The sequence below is a fragment of the Rhamphochromis sp. 'chilingali' genome (assembly GCF_963969265.1).
Source record: "Rhamphochromis sp. 'chilingali' genome assembly, chromosome: 16".
NCBI lineage: Eukaryota > Metazoa > Chordata > Actinopteri > Cichliformes > Cichlidae > Rhamphochromis > Rhamphochromis sp. 'chilingali'.
This window is the reverse complement of record NC_137943.1, coordinates 31324373-31346873: the sequence shown is the minus strand read 5'-3', so window position 1 is coordinate 31346873 and position 22501 is coordinate 31324373. Positions and strand designations below refer to the sequence as shown.

The 22501-nt window shown below is 41.8% G+C and overlaps 1 protein-coding gene across 8 annotated transcripts in view; it reads left to right on the top strand.

Annotated features, from left to right (window-relative positions):
• Window positions 1–22501, top strand: part of LOC308412381 (disco-interacting protein 2 homolog C) — a gene marked incomplete at its 5' end in the record, with an annotated part of 197890 nt that overhangs the window by 123101 nt on the left and 52288 nt on the right. For 6 of the 8 annotated variants that reach the window (XM_080906695.1, XM_080906692.1, XM_080906689.1 and 3 more), the window contains 5 exons: window positions 368–700; window positions 7504–7590; window positions 14447–14608; window positions 16872–16991; window positions 18925–19122. In XM_080906695.1, the coding sequence (XP_080762821.1) occupies window positions 368–700; window positions 7504–7590; window positions 14447–14608; window positions 16872–16991; window positions 18925–19122 (900 nt within the window). The remainder of the gene's footprint in view (window positions 1–367; window positions 701–7503; window positions 7591–14446; window positions 14609–16871; window positions 16992–18924; window positions 19123–22501) is intronic. The other 2 variants (XM_080906694.1, XM_080906691.1) reach the window with 1 other exon arrangement.

The window sequence follows — 22501 nt, the reverse complement described above, 5'->3', positions numbered from 1 at the left end:
CTAATCGAGTACCTTTGTGTGTGTGTGTGTGTGTGTGTGTGTGTGTGTGTGTGTGTGTGTGTGAGAACTAGGTCAGCTTCTGTTGTTATTCATATCACCACTACTAGCCTCATAACGCCGTGGGCATTATGGAAATGCCATGCAAAACTTGCAGAAGCACACACCCGTGTACGCACACACGTTTTAGCTTTCACACGCACAAACAAGTTTGTGTTCCTCCCCTGCAGCGACTTTACCCAGAGGGGGGGAGTAGGGCTTACACATCGACACCTCTGTTTGCACCGGTGTTTGGAAAGATCCTTTTTTCCCCCACGGTTTGGATAAAACTTCAACCCTAATGTCCATCCTCATCTTCTCTCTTCCTCAGACACCTCCTCAGGCTCAGAGGGCGAAGGTCAGGGGGACGGTGATGAAGAAGAGGGAGGAGAAGGTGAAGAAGAAGACGGAGGAGGCGGCGGAGGAACCTCGTCCAGCCAGGAAGGAAGCATTAGCATGGAGCACTGGATCAGCAGGGCAATCCACGGCACCTCCTCCACCACCACCACCACCTCGTCAACAGCCTCCTCGTCCTCGTCCTCCACACGCAGCGGCGGGAGCGGGGCAGCGGCCGGCAGGCTGGCTGACGTGCTGGCCCAGCATGTTCACATTTCCTCCTCCCACCACCACCGCCACCACCATCACCACCACCACCACAGTAAAGGTAGGTGACTTGGCGCAGTGCTGACATAATAGTCTAACTTTTGGTCTCGGCGTGGCACACGGCGTCCTACAGGGAAAATAAAACGATCATTAGCAGTTAGCGCTGTGTCATTAATGTGAAGGCCAACGACTGCAGTGAGTCTGTAAAGCTGTTTAAGTCAGTTTCAACTGAAAGGGAACATTTTTAAACATGAATTCAAGCCTCAGGCTGAAAAAACAGGCTTTCTGTCACGTCTGTCAAAGAGGTTTACATTCAGCTGTCCACTGTGTGGCCCTTTGCAGCTTTATCTAATGACGCCTTACAGTTATTCACAACACCTTTAGTAAACTACAAACTCCTTTAGCAAAGGTGGAAGACCCTCGTCAAGGCAGCTTCAGCTAATCCAGACAGTGTATACAAAAATACAAAGCTTCTGTTAGCAGGTCTCGACACTCCTAACGAAATCGGACTCTTCTGGACAAACCAAAACAACCCAACCGCTCTAAGATTTAGATTTTTCCCGAAGTTTCCAATTTTGTTATGTTCGCCAAGTCGTGGTGTGTGCTTACTGTTACAACGTTTCTAGTTATTCGTCTTTCATATGGGACCAAATAGACAATCAGGACAGGGTTAATATTCACACACATTTAATCCAGATCATTGCTTAATTAAACATTGTTTTAAACATTATATGAAACTTAATCAGGTACAAATGACATCTTTCAACCCAAGAAGTTAATAAAAGTTTATTTTATTATGCAAAGCACAGTATGGACTCTGAGACGGCTGCATATAAAAACTAAAGCTCCCATCAGAGCCTTGTTTCTTATATATTTTCCCCCTTTTTCACCTCATCAAGAACAGAATAATAAAATAATAAGCAGAATAATAAACATAAAGGATTCAATACTTTGTGGGAGACCTCAAATCTCCCTCAGACCCCTTGAAGGTCCTTGAATCCCAGACTAAAAAAAAACAGCAGCTGAACTTAAAACAGAAACTGTCCTGTAGTTTTTTCTGACTAAAACTGAGTCAGCAGTTAATAAAAGATGTTCTCTACCGAGAGAATCTGGACGTAGCGTTTCATCTTTGAGCTTCACAGTAAGATGTTGATGGCAGTGTTCAGCTCAAGGTCCTTTTTTCTTGTGTTCTTTGAGTTTGTAAGTGGAGTTTGTAACTTACTGTGTGTGTTTGTGGCAGTTCTGCTGTCATTCTCCTGACAGCCAGTTTTCTCTTTTTGTTTTGTTTCTGCTGCGCTTTCCCCCCCTACTGCTCCTTTTTCAGTTTTCATACTTTCATTGAAAAATATTTTTGAGTCTCGTGACCTTGACGCCTGCACAAACTCAGCACATTCTGTAATGATTTAACAAAATCTGTCTCATCAGTAACAGTTTTTGTAGTGTCTCCGTTTATTTCCTTTTGACACATTTAAAGACACCGTTATACTGATGATCCTCATGCTTCATGTGCCAACGGCCAGATAACAGCTGGAATCAAACCATGAGACCAGGATGTGTCATGCTTTTGTTCTTATTTCTACTTATCTGATTTTTTTCTGCCATACCAACACGATAAACTGAAGGAAGTAACGTAGTTACTGGTATTCATACTGTTTGAATTGTAATTACCAGTATCTCTCGATCCAGACCATACCAGCTACCACGACATTAGGAAAACTGCTGACTTGACAGATATCCTCCACAAGGAGGGAAAGCCACAGGAGGTTGGTGAAAAGGCCGGCCGCTCACAGCCGCATCGAAGCATATCGACGGAAAGTTGACTGGGAGGGAAAACTGTGGTAGGAAAAGGTGCAGAAGCAACCGGGATGACCGCAGCATTGAGAGGATTGTGATGACAAGTCGATTCAAGAGCTTTGGAGAGTTTCAGCTGAGTGAGCGGAGGCTGGTGTCAGTATCTCAGAGCCACTACACACAAATGTCTTCAGGAAAGGACCTACAACAGTTTCAGTCCTGATATCAAACCACTGCTGACGCAGAGACACCGTCACAGTATCTTATCTGGACTGAGGAGAAAAAAGACTGAACTGTTTCTCAGTGGTTCAAAGTCCTCTTTTCAGATTAAAGTCAGTTTTGTATTTTATTTTGAAATTACGATGTTAAAGTCTGAAGAGTGAAGTTTCCACAGTCTGTGAAGAGTTGGTGCTGTTGGTGCTCCACGGCGTTTTATCAAGTCTGAAGTCAACCAGAAGATTTTAGAGCTCTTTCTGCTTCCAGCTGATGATGAACTTTTTGCATATGGATGGTTTGCTGACCGTGTTATTGCTGGGCTAACTCGCCTGGCCTGAATCCCAGGGAGGATCTATCAAAGCAACCTGGACGTCAGTAACACCTCAGCAGACGCACCCTGACCTGATCAACTCCACACACCACTACACCGATACAGTAATTCTGTTAATGGAGCCTCAACCGAGTACTGAGTGTATAAATGAAATGAAACTGGACACGTCTCTATTGTCAAACCTTCCTTTGAATGATCTTAAGAAATATTCTAATAATTAGAGGCACTGGATTTCTTATTTTAATGACCTATGAGCCAAAATCATCTGAATGAAAACAAAAAAGATGCTTCAGTATATTACATGTAAAGGAAAAAGAAAATGAAGTTTATCATTTTAAATTAAATGATGAAAAAATAACCACCACAGCTTATTTAAAGTATTTCTGAGAACGTTTAGTAATACGTCTCAAAAGGATCAAGGCCCTGCAGAGGCTTGCTAGCCTGTACAAACTATCCTGAGAATGGTAATGTGTTTTAAACCTCAGCAGGAGAAGCAAATATGACCATTCATCAATCAGAAATTCATTGTGACCTGTCAGGATGCTGGGACGATGTTATTTAGTGGGCATTTCTGTTCTTTCCTCTTCCTGTTTGGAGAATTTTCACACAAAGTTTTTAAGCATACCTGCCAAAGGACTGAATGCGATTTTCCCAGCACACCGTTTCCCTGCAAAACTGGGAGGGCAGGACATTCTGCCAGCGCTACAGCAGGGTGGAAGTTGGTTTCCAGCAGCTTCAATTCATGTCGAAAACATGGCGCAAACATGAAAGTGAAAAACTGGCTCGCTGCTGCCACAGAAACCCATTTGTGCATTTCCCTGACAGCCGAGGACTGAATGCTCTGGCGGAGACAGGTTTGTTTTCACGCTGGCACGGCTGGTATCCAGCTCTGAAGATAATGCACCGGCAGACACAGAGTCCCCCCCCGCCAGCTCCACCCAGCCTACATCCAGCTCCTTCGCTGCTCTGATGGGACGACGCCCTTAAAAAAAAAAAGTTTAATAAATCCTCTACTACTGTTCGATGATTTTCATCATAACCGAGCAGGCCTGTTTAGCTCTTCTCCTTCCCGTGTTTTTATTTTCTGCCGTGTCTGTTTCTAATTAGCCGGGCACTCCCCCAGTATATATCTGCTCCCATGCTTTTCTTTCTTGCTTTGCCAGGTCTTCTTTGAACCTCAGTCGCACTTTCAGCCATTTCCCCGTGAGTTTGTTTCTGCATTCCTTTTCTCCCTTCATTCCTTCACTTTGGCCCTAGTTGAATTTGTTTGCGTGTGGGCTGTATTTTGTATTTTTGTTGGTACGGTGGTTAGTACTGTTGCCACATAGCAAGAAGGTCCTGAGTTTGATTCCAGCAGCTGGCCAGGTCCTTTCTGTGTGGAGTTTGCATGTTTTCCTTGTGTCTGTGTGGGCTCTGGACTGGTGCAGTTGGTGGGGTTATGTTGGGCGTACCCGCCTCTCGTCCTGTAGTAGCTGGAATAGACTACAGCCCCCTCTCTCCCCTCTTTGGGTATCAGAGTTTGTCTCAGGGGTCCGGGCATGTATTTTCCTGCCCTTGCTGCAGTTGTGTGCCTTGCTTTTGCAATTACGTGTGTGACCTCTTGCCTCACAATAAAATGTATGCATTTGTGCATTTGTAGCCATCAAAGCAATAATGGCCTGTGTGAGGAATAAAGATGGGTACGTGACCCAGTTGAGAGTCATTGTGTTTCGGTCTTTGTCACCATCCCTGAGGGCTTTATACCCACAGCAAAGACTTTTGTCTGCAAGAACTGATAATTTACTACCTGTCAGGTATCTCTGCTGCTTCATTTCTTGCTTCACTCACACTCTTTCTGTGGACTGAATACAGAAAACGTGGAACTCACAGCTAAGGGATGATGAATGACGACAGGTTTTCTTGTATTTATAAACCCCGGTTACATAAATATTCATGGCTGGAATGAAGCCTTGGCATCGTTGCGCATAATGCAATTAGCAAAAGGCACAAACTGCATCCAAATGTTGCCCACATTTTAGCCAGATTTCCGCCCACAACCATGCTTTGTTATAAACAGCTGGTGGTGCTAATTCTTCTGAGATCATTTAAAAGATTAAAATAAGAGTCAAACCTCAAAATGTGCATAAAACCAATAGATGGAAACGCACTTACAGGTCAGCGATGTCTCGTTTCAGGTGATGAGAACATTCCTCCGTTTGTTTTTTACTTCTAATCGATGACTTTGACTTCCTCCCAGTCTGTACTGTGGCTGGTATACAGAGGCCTGTTGCTGACAGGCAGTTGAGTCCTGGGCAGCGTCTTTGGTTGCATAGCTAACCCTGAGAGTTGCGGATTTCCATTACATCACATCATGTTGTTGTAATTTTTCCAGCTGGTTGGTGTAAAGTTTCATTGAGCCTGTTCTTTTGTGAAGTTACAGAGTTCATGTTTATCACAGAGGAAATCCTGAGCGGTGTGCACACGTGTGGGTTGAAGCTCTGCTTCTCGTTTCCTCGCTCAAGGCCAACACAGCCTAGATCTGTGTGTGTGTGTGTGTGTGTGTGTGTGTGTGTGTGTGTGTGTGTGTGTGTGTGTGTGTGTGTGTGTGTGTGTGTGTGTGTGTGTGTGTGTAAAATCTTAGGAGAGTTTATAAACAGAATCATTCCCCCCCTTGTTTTTTATTCAGCTCTTATCAGAACTGCTCGGTTTGCCTGTGACGATAACTTTTTGTTCTCTCATATCTCCCCAATTGGTCATCGCTCCTTTCATCTCTCCACATTTTCCTCCAGCCTGCAGATCTTTTTCACAGGATCATCGCAGACGATCTGGTTGTTATTGTTGACTCTGGGCTGAGTTCAGCTCCTGTACAGAACCTGTGTGTCTGTGCTTGTGTATGTGGTTGCTGTTCCTGTGTGTAATGTTGAATACAGCAGCATTTTGCTGTCCAAACAGCAGGAGAAGAGGGTAGCCTATATGCTTATATAGTAGGGGTGGGGGAAAAAATCGATACTATGTAGTATCGTGATATTTTGTTTGCTAATAATGTATCGATACAGGGACAGCAGAAATCGATATTTTGTTACAAAAAAGGTTTTTGTGCTCAGAGCATGTTGATCCTTTTTCTGAGCAAGAATCCTGACATTCCTTCACTGTCCAAATGTGTTTAACTTGTTTTTTGGCAGCAATAAACATGACAGTTTACTTCTTTTAATTTAAGAAATGTTTTATTTTAATTAAGTTTAAAACTTTTATTTAATGTAAAATTATATTTAGTTTTAATTTACTTTCAAATTCTTCAGTTGCTGAAGGGGCTGCATAGTTTTCATAAATTGCATAGTTCAGAATAGCTATAATTGTACCAGATGGTTGCATTCAGTTAAGTTGGACTAGACTGTAATACAAACCGTTCAGTTTGTCAACAATAAAACTGACTGAAATGAGAGAAAGACTGAGTGCGAGACTTTGATATTAGATAAAATGAATATTGATAAAGTTTACTTTTATGTACAGAATCTGAATATCGCAAAATATTTTAAAAAATTGCAATAATATCGTATCGTGCGGTAAGTATTGTGATAATATCGTATCGTGGGATGTATGGTGATTCCCACCTCTATTATATAGTTATATATAATACAGTACAGATATACCTGCAATTACTGTTTATTAAAATTAGAGTAGGTACAATAAATTAAGAGTAAAATCGGAAGCAACCATCTGACAATATTGTGTAATGAAGTTTATATTCTATAGAGTATAGTGCTGTAATATTTTTATAGTAAGAAATTGTTTTTGTAGATTATAGGTGCACATTCTTTACTTTATTGTAATTTAACAGGAATCTTGTTCGTGTATTTATGAAAAAAGTGATACTTTAAAGTAGGTAATACCGGTACAGTGTTAGGCAATGATAAGAAAATGAAATATCGCGATAGAATATGGGTAAAGCGCACATGGCCTTTGTTTTCATACGCACATGGTGGACAAAGCATGGCGGCGACGGAGAATGAGAAGGGCGAAAGCGGATCGTTGAATGAAACAGATGAACCAGAATTGGTTTGTAAAAATGTTGCAACTTCAGTGGAACCGGTTTGGTCCGGATTGTCATAATTCACAGTGACACAAAGCGCCAAAATAGCTGAAATGAAAACTACAGCCTGATGGAGCATTTCTCACAGAACATCCAGCTGTGTGCAGCTGAGTGCTTTAATGCCTTGCACACTGTTGAGAACCAACAGCAGATATAATTTCTTTAAATTTAAAAGCCATGTACGCACACAGCTTACGTCAAGAGTTTCTTTCCTCACCAGAGTTTTCCTATTTTGGCTTCTTTTTGTAAAGTCCCGTGGAAAACACTCTCCTGTTCCCACAACACTCTGCACTGTGGAGAATCTTCACATTATCCAGTTACAGTTTAATCTGTGAACTCAGATTTTGCGTTGATGTGCTGTGTTGTGTCAAAAACAAAGACTTGAGAGTTTTAGCGAGAGGTTTGCGATTGATGCCACTTTTAAAGACTCCCCTCCCTTCTTGTTCCTCACATGCAGGCCTTTTAAGCCACCTCTCCTTGAGAAGGAGGAGGGCAGTGCCAGCTGGTATGATAGAGAATGGAAACTCTGGTCCACGACGCTCCGGTAAGTTTCAATCGGAGCATGGCTGGTGGAGAGCCCAGAATGAGGGTCAGTCTCCCGCCATCCCTTGGCACGAACAGGGATGTCGTATTTCCCCCCTCATAATTTTCAGCTAACCTTCTCTCCACAGTGCCCTCCATCATATGCCTGCTGTTCGAGCTGTGCCCCTCCTCAGTTGTTTCCCCGCTAATTAAATTTGTGCCTAGCCATGTTGTATAAGTGCAGAGCAGAAACCATCAATGCTAACCTTGATAGGAGTAGCATTGAGTTGTTGTGGTAGATGCATGAAAGCAGTTTGTTTGTGTGGATTTGAAAAAAGGCTGTGCTTACAGCTTTTGAAAGTGTGAATTGTTGATGAGGAAAATCAACAATGCTTTTAAAGAAGCTGGATAGCAGCTTGTGTGACTCTTTCCTCTTTTCAAGGTTCTTCTGTTTGTCGTTTTTTATTGATTTGCCTAATTATGCAGCATGATTTTAGTTGTTTTCTCAGCCAGAGGCAATCTGCTTTCAAAGCAGCTTTTCATCTAGGCCAGAAAGCAGATGGTAGAGGAATGCAGGCTGCCCGTCCGCTTCCTTGTTTTAGTTTTTGTCTGTAATTTTTTTTCGTGTTGTATTTTTTGCAATCTGCTACCTCAAATCATAGATACTATATCAAAGAAACCAGCACGACATGTAACAGCCAAGAGTTGTGAACTGAAGACGCTTCCTGCTTTGCACCACTCAGTGCCTGGCATGTAAAACGGCAGCAGCACAGGATGATGCGCTCATTTACTGAAGTGACTCCTTGCACCATTCCTGTTGGACTGCCAGAGAAAATACACTTATCCATGGTGGAGCAAACAAGGAGCAGTCACTTGAAGAAAGACTTTAAGAACAGACCTCTAATTAACCATTTGTCATTGTCAAAAACTAAAAATAGACTTTGAATCCACTAACACTGCTCTGGAATAGTTCCCATATTCAATGTGATTAAGGCGTCTAGATGAGGCCGACTGGGATTTAACAGGAGCTTAGCCCCCCTGTCAGTGCTGTATATCTGCAAGGGGAAGGTCGGTGGTCTCTAAGGGAAGAGGAAAACAGTTTGGGAACAACATGATGAATGAGATGAGGAAGTGATTCACATCTTGATCCTACATTTAGTTTTATTCGGTTACTCATTTATGTAGTGCCAATTTAATTAAAAAAAATCTGTTGCTTTGCATTCAATATGGGGGAGAAAACCCTAAAGATCCTGTAGAGGAACTTAGCAACAGCGGGGAGGAAGAACGTCCCTATAACCAGACTGGAGGAGGGGACGCCATTTAGAGGCAGCCAGGAGTCAGAGAAAAGAAAAGACCAAAACAAAGAGAGAACAAACAGGACAAAACACAAACTGTGGGAGAGAGCAGACAAAGTTAATGAGCTACAATAGTGACATGAATCATTATTAAACACCTGCGAGTGATTTTTGACTGACGTCTCTCCACCACCACCATCGTGGAGACGAATAGCGTTCCTTCCTCTGCAGCTCCAGAAACCTGGAGAATCAGTGCAAAGGTCCATCGAAGCTGTCGTGATGGCACACGTTGGTTTTATTTCTTAATTAGGCTTTTCATTAGTTTTCTATTTTTCTTTTATCTAAGGAGTGCTCCCTGACTGTGGCCTGGCCCGAGTTTCTGCCTCTTTATTAGCACAAACAATAAAAGCAAATTCAGCAGTGATAGTGATGAAAACACAAATCGAAGCTACTCCACAGATTATAAATTATGGAACAACTGCTGTAATGTAATATGAGATCGTCTGCTTAACCTATTACTTGAGAGTAATCCAGCAGCAGCATGGCTGAGGGCTGCTTTACTGACTGAGTAAAAAAGTGCATTACAGTAGCTGTTAGAGATAAACGAGCACCTCCAGCTTCTCTTAAACGGTGCATCTAAAAGTATTAATACTTCTTAGGTGGAAAAAAAGATCTAGAGATGTGTTTAACATGGCTGCTACTCATGTTGAACTCATGATTCACTTGGTTTAAATGAAAAGATATAGCTGGATATCATCGGCAATTAAATCGCTTTAATAGTAAAATTCCCATCGAAGAAAATATAAAATTAAAAGCATCATGGGGCAATTCAGCAGCTTTCTTCTGGTGCTTGGGAGGAAAAAAGTATCAGTGTGGACACGCACATGTATTTGTGTTTGTAAATTTTGGGAGGAGAGTATTTAAACGAATCATACAAATGTGTTTACTGAGGTTTGCAGCAGCCTGTTGACTGTTACATATGTGCAGAAGAGCTGCAGCTTCACATGGAAGAGCAGGCATTTACACACACGATGCAATAACAGAAACTTCTTTAATATGCCAATGAGTCAGGATCGGATGGTAAATAAAATTTTGTGTTCTTCTGCATACGTAGATCAGCTGTTATACACTGATCTAAGGTAAATATACTGGAATACTTTAGAACAGCGGTCCCCAACCTTTTTTTGCGCCATGGACCGGTTTATTTCTGACAATATTTTCATGGATTGGCCTCTAAGGTGTTGCGGCTAAATACAGCAAAACAAAACCAGTACCAGTACCAAAAAAAAGATTTATTCATAACACACAGGAAAAGACCCAGGGAAACCAAGTTAATGCTAAAAATGCTAAAAAAAAATAACGATAAAAACCCTGAAAACCATAAATTTCACACCCGAGCCTAAACTCTCGCGGCCCGGTACCAAACAACCAGTCCGTGGCCCGGGGGTTCGGGACTGCTGCTTCAGAAAAAGACAGATTCAAGGTGTGAGATTTATTTTGCATAAAACCTACACTTATACTTTTGTTAGTATGTTTCTCACTCATTCAATGGGTTTGCTCGTTTTTCACCAGCAGCATTGTAAGACAGTGGGGAAATATCAGACATAGTCCCCAAATCATCTAACAAAATAAAATATAAACCAGTTTTAAGATGTGCCTGAAACACCAGCGGTCACTGGTGTTACAAAGAATCAAAGCATCCCATTACCCCCTGCTAACACAATGTTGTTTCAAAAACAAACAAAGGCTGGTATTTTCTTGTCATTCACTGCGTTAAGCCCCAAATCAGCCTGTTTCTGCAGTGAAGTTTGAGTTCTATTGATCCAGCATAAACAGCTTGGTTTTATCTTTTTGTAAGAAATACATTAGAAATACTATGATGGAACTTTTTGTAAAAATCATGCATTTATTTACTCAAAGATGGATTTAATGCCCGATTCACAAGAATGCATGAATAATTAAACGTTTTTGTCCAGTGTAAATAGGCAGCGGACACAAATTATAGTGAGGGTACTTCCTTTTCAAGAGAAAGAAAGAAAATCCCAAACTTTTCCTTGTGAAGCACATTTATCCACAGTAATGCTTCAACAAGATTCACAGAAATTGATGGAGACATTTTCAATTGTGGGGCTTGCAAACTACCAGCCACAGATCCTTGAGCCCGCACATTAAAGTGTCCTGTCCCTGAAACAGCCTCAGCCTCTCTGATGGATATTCCAGCAGTGAATGAGGCATTCATCATCATCGTCCTCATCCTCATCCTTAGCCAGTGATGATATTCAGCTCTGTCTCAGGTCTTCATAAAGACGACCTGATGAGGTCACCGGAGGTGCAAATATGTGTGCGTGCATGCACACACACATATTCTCACAGATGCTGCACAACAAGTGCCTACAGAGAATATATGTGTAGCTCAAACCGTCAGCCCAGATGTTGCAGAGACAGTGTGCTACAGTAATTAGCATGCTTGTGCTGGGAGCTGCATTGTTGATATGCAGTCCATGTCTGGATAAAGAATTCAGTTTCTCTCCAGCTGGCTTGGGCTCAGTGCTTTGCTAGAAATCATCCCTGCTTTCTCTCACTGTGCACTTATATTTCTGTCTTTCCAAGCCGTTCACTTCATATTGAGCTCAGCGGCTCTCGGCTTTATTTGTTCGAACACATGAAAGAGTCATGACATTAAATGGATAGAACCAAATAAAAAACAAAATGAGTAAGCTCTTGGTGTTTTACATTTAGCACAAGTCGTTAGAGCTTAAAATGATTAACATTGTGTTGTGAATTAAATATTTAATTTGGTCATTGGTAATTCACCTCATTATTCTGGATAAAGGAGACATAAGCACAAATAAACAACTGGGAAAAGATGCATCAGAACTGCCTTTATTTTTGCAGTATCGACATGTAGACGTCAAAATGATAATGGCTAAATCAACCTATTCACATTTCACCAGTTTAAAGAAATATAAACAAAAACAGGCTATAGATGGGGCACTAAATGAATGACTGAATCCATGAAGTGCTTCTCTTCAATTCTTGTGGGTTTATTTATGTAGAACCAGCTGACAATGGTCACTTCAAAGTGTTTTACACCATAACAGAAGATGCTGCAACGCTCTGACATGAGCAAACACTTGGCGACAGTGGGAAGGAAGAACACAAGTCAATGCCATTAGATAATAAAAACACAAGGAGTGAATCCACATACAGAAAGTTCATTTACAGAGAACAGCAAATATAAGGTTATATATAGTTGGTGGTGGATGGAGCCAATAGACCTTTAATCAAAGCCAAATGAATAATGCAAGTCAATGCTGACAGCTCTCAATAGAATAAAACACAATGATGTGAAACCAGAAACCCAACCTCGTCTCATCATCCGAAACAGATGCTAAGTGACGTAATGAGCATCCTTCGAAACATCTCAGTGAGTTTAATCGTGGGCACGGGATGGAGTGAATTACATTAACATGAGCAGCACTTGTGAACAGGACCCCTCAGTCATGACTCGCTCTGCTGCCTTTTCACAGCAGGAACCTTCACGCCGTGAAGTAGTTTGATCTCCTTTGTCTTCTGGTCCTTGACTGAAGCAGCGGTGCATCATGCGGGAAGCTGTGAATGGGAGCAGCGAGGCAAGCGTTCACATATAAATCATCCAAAGTGGTGACCTCTCTTTGAAGGTGTTTTAGAAGTTAAGCAAAGAGGTGCTCCTTCAGTCCTGCTATTCTGGAGTTGAGGTACAATTTGAAATGACGACTTTTAGTTCCCTTGAGCTGTGTTTCAAACTTAAAGGGTTTAAGTGTGTTTTGTTCAACACTAAAATATAACCGAGATGGACTCAATGGTTGGATAGTGTCCCAGTATTCTCAGAAAGTGGTTAATGTCTAAGACGCACCCTACAGATGTTTCAATGCACTTTGCATCCTGATTACCTCTGTGATTGTTTTTCTACATCTGCACTTGACCTCTGACCTTACAGGAGGCCCGATAAGGAGAAGCTGGAGGGATTTCCAAATGCACGAAGCACTAAATGCCAAAAATGACCCACAGTGAACATTAGGGAACCTTGCAACTCTGAAACCCAAGACTACAAGATCAATCTCAGCGTGCTATAAATGTTAATGCAGTGGTAACCCAATGCAAATGACGCACATAACGCAGCAAAAACAGCAATGCGTAGAACCACAAACCTACTTTTGGCTTTGTGGGGATGGCTTTCTATTGGATTAACTTGAAGTGGGCACTCTGACTCAGTGCAAAGATACAGTAAAGGATACGTAAGGATATACCTACACACATCCCAATTTAGATTCACCGCGCATCCTCCTGCTATCATCATTTCATGCTTCGACCACTCAAAGTAAAGAAGCCCTCGGGCAGAACAGTAAACAGCGTTTGATGTTGCTGAACTGCATCCCAGCCTCATAAAAGAGGTAAATTCGAAGAATTTAAGGAATGCTATGTGCTTTGAAACATTAGGCACAGCAGACAGGTTGAAGCAGTATCTAAATGCAGCACAAAATAGGGTGAAAAACAACCAGAAATGAATGGTATGATGTGGGTGTTGATGGAAATGGAGTCTTTTTTGTTTCTTTTTTTTGCTCGAGAGAGAGGCAGATGTTGCAGTAGAGGGAGGTGGTGGTGAAATGAGCGGTTTGTGGAGCGATCAGTGAGGAATGATTGGGAGATTCTGGAGGGATTTGGTGGTTCTGGTGGATTTTTGCTCTATTTTTTTGAAGTGTGTCACATCTTTAAGCCCCCGACATGATTCGTCTTTAAAGATTCTTTGGTAGTCAGTGAATTTCTTCCTAATTTTCTTTCTCTTGTGGCTTCCAATAGTGTTTTTATCCACATATCTTTAAGAATTTTACTAGAAATCATTTTATTGCCTTTATAGCAGGTTAATAAAGTCTACATCTTGAACTTTTCCTATAAGCACACAAACAAACGTTACTATTGCTTTGCTATACTTTCAATGTCCTTCCTAAACTACCTGCTGCATGAGACAATAGGTTATGGAACCGTCTTTAGTAAAACAGACTAAAATATCTAAAGCATTAACTTTGTTAATTATCTGAATTTCATTGACTGTCTGTGTCACTTCCTGTCTGAAAGCCTGTTGAAGCCACAGCTGTTTTCAGGCACTGATGTTTCGCCTCTGCTGGCTCAAGAACTGGTGATTCAACCGACATTTAAACTGACGACTCCGCTGCTTTCAGTCTTTACAACTTAACTGACACCTTATGTCCTTTCTGCATGCACAACACTTATTAATATTCAGCCGATGTTTCAGTTGTCTCCAGTCGTTATCGGTTAATCAACGTTTTATTTCATCAGTTACTTTTTGTTTAACCGTTCGATCGACACCTCAGCTGCTTTAATGCTAACAGTTTCACTGATGTTCATCTTCATCTATGACTTCTTGTGTCAATTTCATTTAAGTAGAAACTTCTTTAGTCTGACATTCAGCAGATATGTTTATAATTTACTGGGTTGTGCTGGGTTTCTGATCCACATTTAGAGTGTAGTAACAGCAGGATGTGTGAGGGTACTAACCCGCCTCCCTATTTTCTCACATCCCAGAGAACCACTCTGCCCCTCCAGATGTCACCGGCTACACCAACAATACCGCCAACACCACCGCGACCGACGCCATCCAGGTGGAGAGAGCCCCCTGCGCTGGCACCGCAGCCCAAAGACAGACGCCCAAGTACGGCAACGCGGAGCTGATGGAAACTGGAGACGGTGAGTCAAGACTGGCAAATATGAACAGTTGCTCGTGTTTTTCAAGGTGAAATTCTCTGATTGTGTCGCATTTTCTTTGGGGGAATGCATCATATTTTTTGTCTTAGTGGATGTGAAGAACATCCTGATCATGATGAGAGAAGAAGAGCTGAAGGCTAGAATGTTTTGTTACTTTGGATTCATGTGAGGCTTTTATTGTGTTTTTTGTTGCTTTTGTGTTTCAATGTTTTCGTTTTAATTTTTCTTGCAAAAGTAAAACCAAAAAAGTTCATTGGTAATAATTTTCTGCAGGTGTTTCTCTTCTTCTTATCACAGGCAGGTGTATAATCTTGTAGTCTAAACAACACAAACTGTATCAGCAAAATCCAACAAAGAGTTTATCTTCATTCATGGTTATATAAACCAGCTCTTTGTAGTCCAGGGGGGATCGGATTTGGTTCGTAATGCCTTTTAGCACTGCAAAAGATGAATCCACAGATTTCTGCAGAGACCTCAAAGATGACAGAGGTTGGCAGTTTGCTGGTTCGTAGTTCAATAATTCCTTCTCTGGAGGGACGCGAGGCTCCAGCAGACTGAGTTATTCATCAGACAATACACTGGATGCTGCCGCGGGCCAAGATGCTGAATGCATGAAGTGGTTTGATAGATCAGATGCCAGAGTTTGCACACGGGGCCCTGTCGGGATGTTTGGTTGGAAGAGTTGCAACAAAGTAGACAGGATTTCATCTGAAATAACACTTTTTATTGTGTTGCTTCCAGTCGGGCTGCGCAGACTTTTATTTCCAAAGATGAGCTTTAGTTGAAAGATGTTTCATCATTAATACTTAGTGTTTGGATTTTTGAGGATTTAACATTTGATTTTAGAGGGTTTCCTGTGGTAGTTTTTAAAAAAAGTATTATATTAAATTTTTAAGGCTTTTTTATCCTTGAAGGGTGTTTTCCTTTTTGTAACTTGTGTACATTTATCCAGACGTCCATTGTTTTAACCACGTATGCAGTTCAGGTTTGCAGAGGGAGCCCAGCCCAGCTGTCATTGGGCAAAAAACAGGATACACTTGGACAGGTTGGTGAAGTACAGTATAAAACATGAGATTTGCAGTATGCAGTGGATCGAGTGGATCTTGCGATCAGGTATCTAGAAACCCCAAATTTGAAAACAAAATATAATTTATCAGATGAATAAGAGTAGAGTCCTTTTTCTGGGTAAAGCAAATACTGCACCTCCTCTTGTCACGCTTCATTTTCGTCTGCAGCGCCTCGTCGGTCACTGTTGCGACATGCATCCGTTGTTCACCATTTCATTCCCGCCCTGTTTCACCCGCTTTATGTTGAAATGTGGAGCACGTGTGCAGCATGTGTGGGTGGATTAAAATTTGCACCGCCAAACATTAACGTGCACTTTATGCATGTTCTTAATACATTTTAAGGGGCAGAAGAAAATGTTTGGATAAAAGAAATGTACTTCCTGGTGAGCTGCTGAGGTCAGTCGCAGTTTGAGTTTTACATGAATGTACATTAACATCCACCCACGCACGCACAGCTGGTGTGAGTGTTGCAAGCTAACCTCTAACATCGGCAGTTCATACAGTGCAGTGGTCTTTTGCAAGGATAAGTACAATGAATTAAATGTTGCATCTTTTGACTGGATAAATGTGAAACAGCCAGGGATGGAAAAAAAGACGCTTCCTTTGTGTTCAGTTGCTTGAGAAAAGCCTGACGAGAGAAAAGGCAAAAAAAACCAGCATAAGCACCCGAGGACTGCAGGGGGGTGAAAACAAAAGTATTCGAGTTTCACTGAGTAGCGCTCCTTTACCTTCACACACAGACGAAATAATAATCTTAACAACATCACGTCTGTCTTTGGTTCACCCTGCAGCCCAAACCAAGTCTGCCAGTACATCTGTTTACATCCACATTTAGACTTTCATTTTCCTTCTTTGTCTTAAGGCTACAAACTCTGTGGGTTTGAAAATGGCCTTAATGAAAGAGCAATTTGAGCCCACACCTCATCTCATACGCTATTTTTGCATTTTGAGTGTCATTTTGTACGGCAGCTGTCATGATTGCTCACTCGAGGGCTCTTCAGTGTAGTGTTAAAACTTGGGGATTTTTTTCTATCACGGATGAAACGGTGGGCTGCTCAGTGGAATCCGAAAGCAGCGACTACTTCACGTGTGCACCTGTGAAAGCGCAATTAGAAAGTCTAAGCTACGACTTGGATTAAAACGTGTGGTCTTTTTGTGTGTTTGTTCACGCTCCACAGGTGTTCCAGTCAGCAGCAGAGTTTCAGCCAAAATACAGCAACTCGTCAACACTCTGAAGAGACCCAAACGGCCGCCATTAAGAGAGTTTTTCGTCGATGACTTTGAAGAGCTTTTGGAGGGTAACAGCTTCTCTTTTCACTCTTAAAAATACTTGAAAATACGTGTTTTTGTATATTTTGATTCATGTTCTTGCAAAAATGTGTGAAGCCAATTAAGGAAAGACTTGGTTGCCCCCTGGTGCCTAGACCACCCCCTCATCCACATTAGAAGATGGGATATGAACATCGAGAGTGGTCAGCTAGCTGTTGTTCTCAAAGAGGATGCTGCACCAAAAACCTCCCTGTGAATGCTTTGATTGCTACCAGATTGCAGTGATTTGCTGTATTTTGCATGGAAGGTGCTGACTTGTCTGCAAACACTCCCTAAGCAGTAGTGAAACCTATGCAACACAAGCTGGAAATGGAGAACCTTCAAAGTAAAAGCTGTCCCCTACCATTCCAACAACTTTCCAAAGGGGAAACGTTAACTTTGTATCATAGTTTCTTCCAGCAGCCAAGAGATTACACATTTTTCCTTGGTGACCAGTGGTTGCCAGGGTGTCACCAACCAGTCTCTAGGTAGCGTGGTTAGGGGCTAAATTAGGTTACTTAGCTTAGCTTTTTATATTGGTGGCTTTTTGGGTGATTCCCTGACGTCTAACAGTTGAGTGAGTGAAACTGTAGTTATTATTTGTATATTACTTGGAGCTAATTAGCATGTTAATTAGCATGTGCCTGTGTGATGCACTCATACAGTTTATGCTAACCTAGCTTGTTAGCATTAGCTGATAACTTGGTACTCCAGCCTATCCTGATATTTTGGCTCCCCCCCAACACAGCTGGAGCCAAAATGCAAATCTCCAGGCTTAAAACAAATACGTAACATTACAATGATTCTGCCAGTCTTTCTTTCAGTGTTGACCTAAAGTTGAGTGGTGGTAAAAACATATATTTTGCTAAAACTTTTGAAAAATAATCTATGCAGACAAATGACTGAACCTCATTCCCTAAAGTCTCCTCTGACAAAGCAGAGTCTAACTGATGAATATTTCCTTCTGTTTTCAGCATCAAACGCTGCATAGCCAGAAGTTAATTCATAATTTAAGCATGAATAGCAAATGTTGGAAAGACTCGGTTTGGTTCAGTATGTCGTTGAAATTCATTAGCAGGGCGTTTTGCTTGATTAAAAGCTCTTTCCTGTGAACTTTCTGTCTTACAGCAGTGGTGACACGCAGTAAATGTTTCATTATTCCTAACACGCACATTTCTACATGGCTGTATAATACAGTGAACTCATAAGAATAAACAATTCTGTATTATGATATTCTATTGATTTATACGGGTTAATTTAATATCAGCTTTGTCATATTGTTCATAAAAGGTCGCTGGTTGACATTATGTCTTTTCAATCTATTAAAAAAGCATAAAAGCAAAGTTAAAGATATTTGATGTCCTGTAATCTGCAATAAAAGTTGCAGATCGTAAAGAACCAAGAAACATAAATGTATTAATTTCACTGTGACCTGAACAGCTGGACTGATTATTTTAGGAAACTTGACTTAAATGGGAGAAAATAGTTCATTTGTGGTGGTTTGATGGTCGGGTGAATATTTTGGACGTGGTTGACGTGACCACCGTTTGCCTTTAAAACGTTTTACAGTAGTGGGCAGGAACGTTCCTCTTAGGAAAGTTCCTAGATTCAGGCGGACTCATCCGTCTCTTCCTGTAAATCCAGACTGACCTCACGATGTTGACCATCTGTAGCAGGTCTTCCATTTTTTCCTCATGTGGCACTGGGTGTATGTCTGGCCTTGTTACCATGCTGCAGAATGCATTTGTGACCATATTTTCTCCACCTTATTTCCTAAAATAACTGGTCACTGTAATTTAAACAAACATTTAAAAGATATTTTAGTGAGTATTTTTGGTGCTTGTTAAATCAATCTTATACATATTATAAGTAAAAATGACTAAAAATTATTTTCTTCTTCTGTTTTCTCGTGCTCACTTGCAGTCCAACAGCCAGACCCTAACCAGCCCAAGGCTGAAGGGGCACAGATGGTACCCATGCGGGGTGAGCAGCTGGGCGTGGTGACCAACTGGCCCCCTTCTCTGGAGGCAGCCCTTCAGAGGTGGGGCACCATCTCTCCGAAGGCCCCGTGTCTCACTACCATGGATACTAACGGCAAGCCGCTCTACGTCCTCACATATGGTAAGTCTTGGAAATCCTGCATCGCGGCATGTCATCCCAAAGGTCAAATCTTCGGATCTGAGCTGAAGGAAAAAGGGTTGAAATATTTTTGTGTGAAGACGAAAATCCGAAATGAACATCGGACGCCTCACATGACCACAAATAAATCGTCCTAGCGACCAGTCTTCAAAATACTGTCATAACACACGATGAAAGAGAACAAAAAATGTTTGTAATATGTGCATAAAAGAGGGTTTTTCTTTTTCTTTGAACTGCATCTTGTTTTCGGCACATATGGTGGCTTTTCCAAGCTGATTAAGTGTAGCACCAAACAATGTTTAACACCCGCTGTGTGAGCATAATTCCCCTAATGGCAGCCAGACAGGGTGCTAAGCACATTAGCAAGTGTGAAGAAAGATGCCTGAAAAGAAAACTGCTCTGCTATAGAGGGTGGAAAAGTTTTTTTATCCTGAAGGTTCAAACTTTGAGAAAATGTTTTAAGATGAATTGTTTCCTGTGCGACTTTCAGCACAGCTTCTTGAAAAAATATGAAAACCTTCCTTCTGTGCCCTCTAGTATTAGTTTCTGTACACAGACTCGGCTGACTTTGGTGCTCTGTTTCAAACATTAATGGTTATGGACACCGATCTTTGCTTTTGCAGAAGCAAGCACTGCTAGACCACAGTGCATCCTGCAGAAATACAAATCCTATTTAGCCTCGAATCGGTCAGCATAACGTAAACATTAACTAAAGCAAGTCTTTAGCAGCCATAAATGAGAACATGTTGCAAAGTAAACAGTAACATAACCCGATACCAAACATGTAACAGCCTTCTGGCCCCCAGCGCTGCCATCGTCCCAGCTCCCTAAACACATTCGCTGCAGCTGAATCCCATCACGTCGTCCCCCGGCTCAATGCCACAGTTTAAATCTACACCCAAATTGGAACAAGTTCTCTTGTTCTTCGCTTGAAGGCGACCGAGTTATTCATCTCCCAAACAGCAGCAGAGAAAACGACTTCAGGTCCGGAGGGTATGAAGAAATTTAGCTGCCGTGAACAGAGCTGCTTCTCTCAGGGTCCTCATGAATTTAGAGTCAAACCTCCCAGCTGTACAGAGGGGAGAATGAAATTACACTGAGAGGACTCCAGACACATCACACCACGCATACCCAGCATCACACAGGCATGCACCCAAATGAATTGGAAGAAGCTCTCAGATCTTTTACTTAAAGCTGCAGCGTGCCCCCCCAGTGACAACGAAGAGGTTTCATAACAAGTAAAAACCTCCGTCTAAGTCTAAAATAGTCAGTATATTACAATAATGAGTAGACTAAAGCATGCTAGTATAATTTTGTCCATAATCTTTACTGAGCCTTCAGGCTTTACTAAATTTCAGTTGGGTGTTTGTGTTAGAGGTGGATATATCCAAACACTGATAGCATTGATACCAACGCTGGTATTGGATCCATACTAGCGCGATAAGATTGATACATTGTTTCTGTTCAGTATGCAGTCCACTGAATTGTGTTAAATAAATTCTTTTTATGGAAACGGGAAAAAAAAATTCAGCCATCAACTATGAAAAATATCTGAACTGTCATGTCTTTTGTTTATATCCTGTGGCACAAATTTAAAAAAACAGAATTTGAACCGAAGGGCTTTAGAGAAAAAAAATAAGTCTCCAAAATAGACAAAACGCTAAAAAGTTGTTGTGGAAAATAATCATAATCATAGTAATCTCAGTAAATCACAATGATTAAGTGGTCATTAAAAGCAGGTGCTTCAAAATAATGATTCATCTCATAAAGCAACACACACTGCTCTGCCCTACATAAGCTTGTTTTGCCCCCTCAGCTGTAAAAGGTTGATGGGGTGTTGTTGTCACCCTGCCGGGCAGGTAGACAGGCGGGCAACACGGACACCCTAGTACAGCGGTCCTCAACCTTTTTTGCGCCACGGACCGGTTTATGCCCGACAATATTTTCATGGACCGGCCTTTAAGGTGTCACGGATAAATACAACAAAATAAAACTAGTACCGGTACCGAAAAAAAGAAGGTTTATTCATAACACACGTGAAAAGACCAAGGAAAACCGAGTAAGCGATAAAAACGATAACAAAATAATGCTGAAAACCGATAAAAAGCCTGAAAACTATACATTTCACACCTGAGCCTCAACTCCAAACCAAACGACTCACGGACCGGTACCGGTCCGAGGCCCGGGGGTTGGGGACCGCTGCCCTAGTACACGGGTGTCAAACTCCAGTCCTTGAGAGCCGGTGTCCTGAAACTTTTACATGTGTCCCTGCTGCAACACACCTGAATACAATTAGTAGGTCATTAGTAAGATTCTGTAGACTGACTGCCTGCCAATGTGGCAATTCAGCCATTTGATTTGTGTTACAGCAGCTCATGCGTTAACATGATGCAATAAAAGTACTTTCAGAACTACATTTTTCCAAACACATTTACTTGAGTAGGGTTAGGGGTTACCACTTCAGCATGCAGTCAAGTTCTATAGAGTTTTGCCAAAGACCTACTAATTTTATTCAGGTGTGTTGCAGCAGGGACACATTTAAACGTTTCAGGACACCGGCCCTCGAGGACTGGAGTTTGACACCCCTGCACTAGTATGTGAAATTGAGAGCAAAGCGGCGACCTCAATCTCAAATTCAAGGTCAGAGGTCAAGTTTTCTGAAAATCTTGTGAATGCAACAAATCTGTTAGGAGGCTGAGGGGTACACCTGGCCGTGCCATTATTTTTATATCTATCTTCACTTGGAATCGGATCAATATAATATGCACAACACTAGTGTATGTATTTGTCCACCCAGCCCATCACCTGACACCTATTTCTTTTTTAAATGGCAACACTCCTTAAATGGGTCCTATCAGAACAAGTGGCCAGTCCAGTGTTTCTCAGTAAGAGGCCTCGTTGTGTTCTGATTCAAAATGATGAAGGTATCTAAAGATTCTCAGGAGAAGTTGAAGTACGCCTAAGTGTCATTTCTTATCTCTGCTGATGTTGATGGCGCTCGAGCACCTTTGTCGCACGCATGAGTTCACGCAGGATTAACATGAATAGGCGGCAACTTTACTGCAGGTGCTTCAAATTGGCACTGGATGTGTTTGTGTGTTTATTTGCGTGTGTGACTGAACTAACTGATTCGTGGGGAGCGAGCTCGCTGCCGATGATGAGGCGATATGAGCGCTCACCAGACTGTGAAATGTCTTCAGCCAGCGCTCGGAGACCGCCACCAGAGACAAAAACACGGTGAGATTATGTGTGCGTGTGTGCAGTGCAGTGCTGAATCTAAAGTTCAGCCATTCTCTTTCCATGTCTGCCGCATCTTTCATTCCTGTCGTGTCTTCCCTTTGATGTCGGCCAACAAAGACAA